This window comes from Poromitra crassiceps (genome assembly GCF_964638095.1).
Source record: "Poromitra crassiceps genome assembly, chromosome: 19".
NCBI classification, from domain to species: Eukaryota; Metazoa; Chordata; class Actinopteri; order Beryciformes; family Melamphaidae; genus Poromitra; species Poromitra crassiceps.
The window spans coordinates 17,018,280-17,026,019 of record NC_139646.1 but is presented as its reverse complement, the minus strand read 5'-3'; the positions used below and the strand labels follow the sequence as shown (position 1 = coordinate 17,026,019).

General features: G+C 47.5%; 1 protein-coding gene across 1 annotated transcript in view; it reads right to left on the bottom strand.

The window, feature by feature from the left end:
- Positions 1-2,863: 2,863 nt before the first annotated feature.
- frmpd1a (FERM and PDZ domain containing 1a) overlaps positions 2,864-7,740 on the bottom strand; it is a gene marked incomplete at both ends in the record, with an annotated part of 25,405 nt that continues 20,528 nt past the window's right edge. Inside the window, 2 exons of the mRNA XM_083655808.1 lie at positions 2,864-6,519; positions 6,854-7,740. The exon at positions 6,854-7,740 is cut by the window's right edge and continues 415 nt beyond it. Of these exons, the coding sequence (XP_083511934.1) occupies positions 2,864-6,519; positions 6,854-7,740 (4,543 nt within the window). The remainder of the gene's footprint in view (positions 6,520-6,853) is intronic.

Below are 7,740 nucleotides of genomic sequence, written 5' to 3'. Positions count from 1 at the left end.
AGAATGTGAAGTGAATGCTTGAATAAATGAAAAAACAAAACCTCAGGAAAAATAAATATCCATGTGAGCACTCTTTCAGTCATCTTTTGTGTGCCAGTCTATTCTCAGTGCCTTCATTCTACTAGACAGATACTGTCACACTGTGCCAGTTCTGTCTGGATCGGTCGGAAAGACTTTCTGTGTGTGCTGAGAAACAAAAGCAAGTGAACTCCAAAGCGGAGAGGCTGAATAAGCAAACAAGGAGGTATTTGGATGACTGAGGAATAATAATACAAAAATCTTGACTTTGTTTTTAATGGTGGGAGATGAGCATTACAAAGCAAGAGCAGACGTCATCATCGTTCAGTCATTCACAGATAAAATCCCTGATAAAACAACAATGCATTATTATGGCTTATTATTACGGCATGCTTTGTGAGCAGAGATGATGCGTAAAAAAGTTTTTCCAGCCATTGTTTGGGCCAATTTGCTCATGGAGATCAAAATGAAAAGGAATTAATTTCATCCTTGCTACAATATTGGGAATGCAATGCAGGAAACTATATTCTGTTGCAACCAAAGCAAAACATGTGAACATAGTCAAAGTTGAGGAACAAAATCTTTCTGCACTATTGCCGCTAAAAAATATTGTCTGCAATATAATGTGTTCCCAGTCATTATAAAGAGGTGATTTTTTTTTTTTTTATTAGTTTAATTTCTCCAGTGAACATGCAGGTCCAATGAGTGTCAATTATCTCATTGAAAAAACATTCCAAGTGAAAATGGCACAATGCAACAGCTTACCACCAATAATAAGCTGCAGGTATACCTTATTGTGTCGAGTTGTTTCTATTTCCACGATTCACAATGAACTCCAATGATTGGCTGTCAACCAACGATTGGAACAGAGGGATTGGATGTCATTCTCTTGGACACTCCCACATGTTGTGGCAATCAAAGGCTGAAAAAGCATCTGCAGATAACCAACAGTTCTGCCTGACGCTCACTATATTATATATATATTAGATATATATATACTATATTATATATAGTACCATGCTGGCCTATTCCATGTTCTGACTGGCCATCTGTCTCCAGGCTTAGTCATTGTTATACTGCACCATGATGTATAAGGCTGGGGACTGGGAAATCAAATCTCTACTAATTACAGTATGCATTTAATGCAAGGGACAATGTAGTCTGAGGTCCCAAAAGTCTTTCTGCTGACTCTCATCTAAAGCTTAGGCAGAAACATTTTAATGTTCTCTGCCCCACGTCTACTGCATGGAAGAGCCTGCAGAATGCCTTGGAACATAACTGGTTACATTTAGTGAGTTTTAAGAGGTCGTTCGGACGACAACGGAACATGAATCTGTTGTACTGGATCATTTTAAGATGGTGACACATTTCTTCCCTCTCTGCACCCCTCCCTCACTATATGAAATGTTTTGAATGTGTCACTCAGAATGAAGATTGTTGCTCTCAATAGGAAGAACATAGTTATATAAAGGCTAAAGAGAAGAAAAATACATCTGAAAACAAAAGACAAGCAGTGGTTGACAGCCACATCATCATACACTGGAGGGTTTATAAGGGCTCAGTATTTGAACGTTCTAAGTGAGCGCTGAAAAACTGGCAAATGAGAGGAAAGCTAGCAAATGCATTACATTTCCATAAAATCATACCAATTATCTGTGCAAAAATGACAACAAATTTAACATGAGATTCTCATGTTAAATTTGACTGTAGCTCACCCCAAACTATAGCCTACTGTTGTTTTGAAAAGTCATAAAATGTGCATACATCAGCATTCTGCTATTAGATTCATAAAATTATTAAATAATAAAATTAAACTTCCATAATCCTTATACTACATATCTGATCAAATCACACTTTCATATGTATTCTTCGTTCCATACTTACTTGTGTGAAACGAAAACAAAAAAGTCTGACTTGATCGGATCTGATCAAATCAATCAATCGTCACTCTCTTTTTTGGTTTTGTAAATGACTAATAAGATTCAGATAACTCCTCGCTTGACAGCCTGGTGAATGATGAGATGTATGAGAAAGATGAAAGCATCAGTAAACAGGAGGGTCTCCTATCAGAAGAGGAAACAAAAACTTCACTCAAACCAAACACCTATACATAAACTAGATGAATCCAGTGCTGTGTGTGTGTGTGTGTGTGTGTGTGTGTGTGTGTGTGTGTGTGTGTGTGTGTGTTTTATGTGTGTGTGTGTTTATGTGTGTGTGTCTATAGGGTCGACTACTCTCATAATACCGCGACTCTTCGGTCTAAAACTTTGCCGGTAAACATTCCCCAAATTCTTTCACCCGTCTTTACATTCCTTGTGAATACACTGCAGTAACTCATTATAATCATCCGATACCATGAGAGAAATGATAAATTAATTAAACATACATTAATAAATAACATAGAATACATTCAAGTACATCAATTCCTCAATACTGGAATGCAGGCAGGTTCTCCTTCTTTTGCAGTGTTATTTCAGTCTACAGCCCAGGTGACTGATTGAATGTTTGGTTTGTGGGCTACACTACGTGCACAGCATACAGTACAGTAACCACATGCACCTCACCAATCTATACCCTGCTAAGTTCATTTTAACTTCACAAAAGGGCATTGGGACGTCCCTCTGGTGAGTTCTTGTGATCATGTGCGCTATCATGGAGCTCTGTCGCACTAGTGTGTCTCCCGGGTAACCTCACCTCACCGTTTCCTGCCACTTCTAAAATGTGCGCCGTCCCAGGTCGCTCTCTGCCCACATCTACAGCAGCTGTTGGCTCACTCAGCGACCCCGTGTAGGGTTAGAGAGGTTGTCTGAGGCTCATTCCAGAACCTTTACAAGTTGTGTTGCACTCATAGTGCGGTGAGGGTGCGGAACAGCTGGGTGAGGCAGAAGACGGAGGCAGTGAGCGCCGTGCACTGTTTGGCCAGCAGCTTGGTGCTCAGGTCCTGGCAGCTCCGCTTGCCGCTCGCACGCTCGGCTGCCAGACAGAAGTCCCTGAACGACCGCGCCACATCTGCCAGACCGCTGACCGCCTCTGCATTCCTTCGGTCGCACCGGTCGCACCCGGAGAACCAGATGCACACCCCGGCCAACTCCACCAGGGTCCGGAAGCTGTCAGCCAGCGAGAGGAGCATTTGCTCTGGGCTCTGCCCCACCCCCACCACTTTCTGGCAGCCTGCCATTAGCCGCCGTGCCTCTATGTGGAGCGCCCGCTTGTTCTCTGAAAAGTGGGCGGGGCAGGTGTCCCTGGGATGGCGGCCTCCGCGACCTCCCACGGACCGGTCCGCTCCTCCGCCTTCCAGTGCGGAGAGGAGTTGGTCCACATCGCCGCGGAGTATTTGGAAGCCCGCGGGGGGTTCTGGGTAGCGCTGCTGGCCTAGCCGACTGATGGCGGCCTTGTGCGTTTGAGACAGAAAACAGTCGGAGGCCTCGGACAGTGGTGAGAGAAGAGGGCTGAGCTCGGAGGCAGAAGAGGAGAACAGGATGGAGCGTGGGAAGGAGGGAGAGAGGGAGGAGGTGGGAAAGGATGGAGGAGAAGTGGAGAGAAAAGAGGGGACAGGGGGAGTGGTCATAAGAGGAAGACCTGCCCCAGAAGTTTGGGTTACACCGCTGCTCTGCGTGCGGCAAGAGAACTCATAGACTGTCAGCTCGTCATCGAAGCTGTCCCCCCCGCTGAAACAGTTGGTATAGACCATTGGGCAACCACAAGCATCCAGTGGTATCTGCACCCCTTCCACAACTGACTCACAGCCAGATGCTAGCACAGAACTGCAGCCAAAATCAGGCTTCAAGGGTGCAGTAGACTCCATCTTGAGTGGGGTCTTTGTCTGTGAGGGATCCTCACAGATAGCAAACACACCACACCGTGAAGAATCCACATCTGACTTCTCTCCTGTAGGCATACAAAGGCCCATTAAGGGCCTGTCACTACTGGTCCTTACTTTGTCTGACTGACTGTGAAAAGAGAGTCCTGGCCCATTTAGATTCTGGGTGGTCACCACTATTGGAGGGGGGATGGAAGGTGATTGATTGTCAATGTTATGACCTGGAATCTCTGTTGTTAGGTTTGGGACTTTCATCTTTGATTCTGGTGCCTTTTGTATAGGGCCAGGAGTATCCATCTTTGGGTCTGAAGTATCTCTTTGGAGGTCTAGTTTGCCCAATATCGAGCCTGGAGGCTCTACTATTGGACCTGGTGTGTCTTTGAAAGGTCCTGCAGACAGAGGCTGAGTTTTGGGTTCTGGTTTGGGCTCAGTCTGGATAGGCACTGGTGGGCTTTCATAGACCATTGCCACCCTCTCCTTCACCTCCATCACTTCTGACACTGTAGAGCGAGTAATCTCAGCTGAGGTTGCTTCCACGACAAACTCACCGTCCACGTCTGATCCTGTAACTGTTGCATCAGAATCATCTGACTCCACTGCTTCTGTAGGCGTGACAATTTCCAAGTCCATTGTTTTTGTGACATCATGAACGTCTGTTATTTTGATGGTGATCTCGGGGTCATCGCTGCTGATGTCCTCCTGAGAGGGGCTCTGGGCTACATTCCCCAACTCAACTTGGGTGAGGTTTTCCTGGGAGCGAGATACTGGTAAATAGAGGGGCAGCATTTGAATCTTGCCCCTAAGTGTGGAGGCTGATAAGCGGCCCATGATGCTAGGGGAGCAGGTCTGGAACAGGAAGTGAGTTGGAGGATCTTTGGAGCGATCATAGATTGTGGCCATGTTTGCCTTTGCTAAGCTAATGCCAGGAGAAGGAAAACTGCCTTTAGGTGTCGTTTCAACAAGAACCTTTGTTGAGCTATTCTTAGCTTCAACACTACTCAAGGTGGAATCACTCTTGGGTGTATGTACATTGTGACGTGAGCATGAAGCAAGTTCACTTGTAGCCTCTTTATTCACTGTAACACCAGAATTAAATGTAGGAGATGTAACACTTGTTGCAGCTCCAAGCTTTGCTGTGATAGAGTTAATAGCACGAGCATAATCAGAATTAACAGCATGAATTCTTGCTCCAGTTTGTGAACTCGTATGCGCTTCAATGGTTGTGGTGGTAAGAGATCGATTACTAGTTTGGATCTCAACATTAATACCCTCTGTGGACGCATTAGCGTTGATGCTATTTGAAACGATGCTAGAATCATTGCTTTCTGCAGCTCTCTCATCACTCAAACCAGAATGTAAAGAATTACTCACTTCATCATCATCATCAAAAACATTGTCAGAATTGGTGCTGTCAGTAACGTCATCGATACTTGTCCTGGTAGAACTAACAATCAAAGTTTCATTGTCGTTGACATTGGTTTGGACCTCAAAACCTATTTGCGCATTGTTAGTGTAGTTACGCTTACGAATTGTCAGCCCTGGACTGTCGGCTTCAGCAGTTTCGTCGGGGTTAGAGATGGACATTTTGGTTGAGGTTTCCATGTCTTCGCTGCCCCCTTCTCCCATCACTGAGTAGTCACCGTGGGATTTGTAAAGAACTGGTAGTGGAGGTAGAGGGCTGGTGGGTGGAGGTGGTGGGGGTGAAGGGGTCTTCAAATTGTCATCTTCATCATCTTGAACTAACATATTATCCTCACGATATGAACTTTGCTCTGAGGTACTGAGTTGGGATCTGGGAAGGGCATTACTACTATTGGCATTCACATCTAACGGACATGTAGGTGATGTGCTGGCTTCTAGCTGCCTCTCAGCACCTGAGCACATGAGCGGTCTCTTTGAACTGGATGAGTGCCCCTTCTCTCCCGTTTCCTCACCCTTATCTTCCTCCTCAATGATCTCTTGCAAAAACATATGACTGCTGAATGGTCCCGACACACCTGCTAAATCTTCTTTTGCTCCCTCCCTCTCTCCTATCACCTCCTGTCCCTCTCCTTCCTCCTTTCCGTCCCCCCTTCGGTCAGCACTCTCCTTCCCGTCTGGCTCCACCCGGCAGCGGACAACAGTGATAGAAGGAGAGACCGCCATCACCAGATCTGTGACCGATTTGGATTCCATAGAATCAGGTTCCATTTCCATGTCCTGCTTCTTGGTCCTGGAGGGGGCCGCTGAATCTCTGTTCTGGTCGTGAGACCCAGGACCATGGGGAAGGGGTTTGGACAGGATGGGTTTTGACTCAAGCTGGGCCGGTTCCCCCTCAGAGTGAGTCAGGGAGGAGACAGTAGGACAGGGGTTCTGGGTTTGTTCGGAAGGTTCTGCGTCTGAACTCAGCATCTGGCCATCAGCGGTTTGTACCAAGAGGTTCTTATGTGAGACCAGATCCTGGTTTGAATCCAGATCTGGTTCTGGATATGACACCGTGGAGGTAAAATCTGTCTCCATGAAGGAGCGTCGCTTACGGGATCTCTTCCTGAGCTGGAACAACGTTTCTCGCCCTCCTCCATCTTCTTCTCTCATCATGTCCTCCTCTTCTTTCCCTTCCCCTTCTGCTTCCATCACAGAAATCCCAATGTCGCTGAGGCTGAGTGTGCTTAGGAGGTCCACTTTCATATCTGTGCAAAGATCTGTAAGATAGTAACGTTTTAAACAAAGTGATTATCAAAACCATGTTTTCACTTTTTCCAAAGAAATGAAAGGATTCCACCGATATTTATGACACAGCACAGAGAAACACGAAAAATACAAGAGAGACGAGGTGACTCAAACTCTCAACATGGCGAACGAATAGTAGCTTATGCATCATTATCTCACTGAACTATCAACTATTAGGTTGTAGGAACATGTATTGGTTGAGCTAGTTTTTTATGTTTTCATAAACTAGTTTGTCTCATAGTGCTTTGGAGAAGACATGCGAGATAGTGCTAAAAGCTCAAAGACACACAATGAAAACTAAATCACCTCTAGGTAGAGCCCCTGAGGCCGGGTCTTCAGGTGAGGTGAAGCGATCTCTGGCATCAAAGAACTCCTCGTCCGAACTGCTGTCTCCAAAGCCTGGCGGTGGATGGAGGATGGGGATGGGATCCGGGTCCACAGCCTTGGCCCGATCTCCCTCCACCTCCCCCTCCTCCCCCTCTTCTCCTTCAGCCTGCGGCAGGAGGCGGGGAAGGCTGCGAGCGCTGTCGGGGGTGACGTTGGTGCAGAGTTTGTAGTAGCAGCGCGCGTCGCTCTGGTCGAAGTTGAACACATATTCCATGTGGGAGGAAGCAGAGGACGGCGAAGGGGAAAATAGATGGATGGATGTGAAGCTATCCTCCCCGCCCGCTCCACCTCCTTCACCCGCTCGCCTCACCGACTCATCCATCTCTTTCAACACCCTCCTCCTTACTTCCTCCTCTTCCTCGTCCTCTTCCTCGCTGGCCTCCGGGGGGCTGGGCAGGTAGTCCACGAGGCGGGAGAGCTCGGCGAAACACAGGGCGCTGTCGTCGCAGCGGGGGTCGACCGAACATTTTCCCAGGTCGTCGAAGCTCCCGGCGTGAGGAAGCAGGTGGTGAGGATCGGCTCCGTCGCCTGACCTCCTGCGGCCCCCTCCTCCTCCTCCCTGGGTCTCGGTGTCGGCCGTGAGGTGGACGAGGAGGTGGGGGTGAGCGGGAGGAGGGATGAGGAGGTGGGGGTTGGTGTAAGGATGAAGCCGAGAATGGATGGAGGAACAGGAGCAGGAAATGAGGTCATCTTCCTCCAGGGCGTCGAGGGAGTCGCTGGAAGGGCTGGTGAGAAGGCGGCATGAATCGGACGTCTCTGACGCAGATGGCTGCTCTTCTGCTGCCTGCACACCTTCTCCGCCTTGC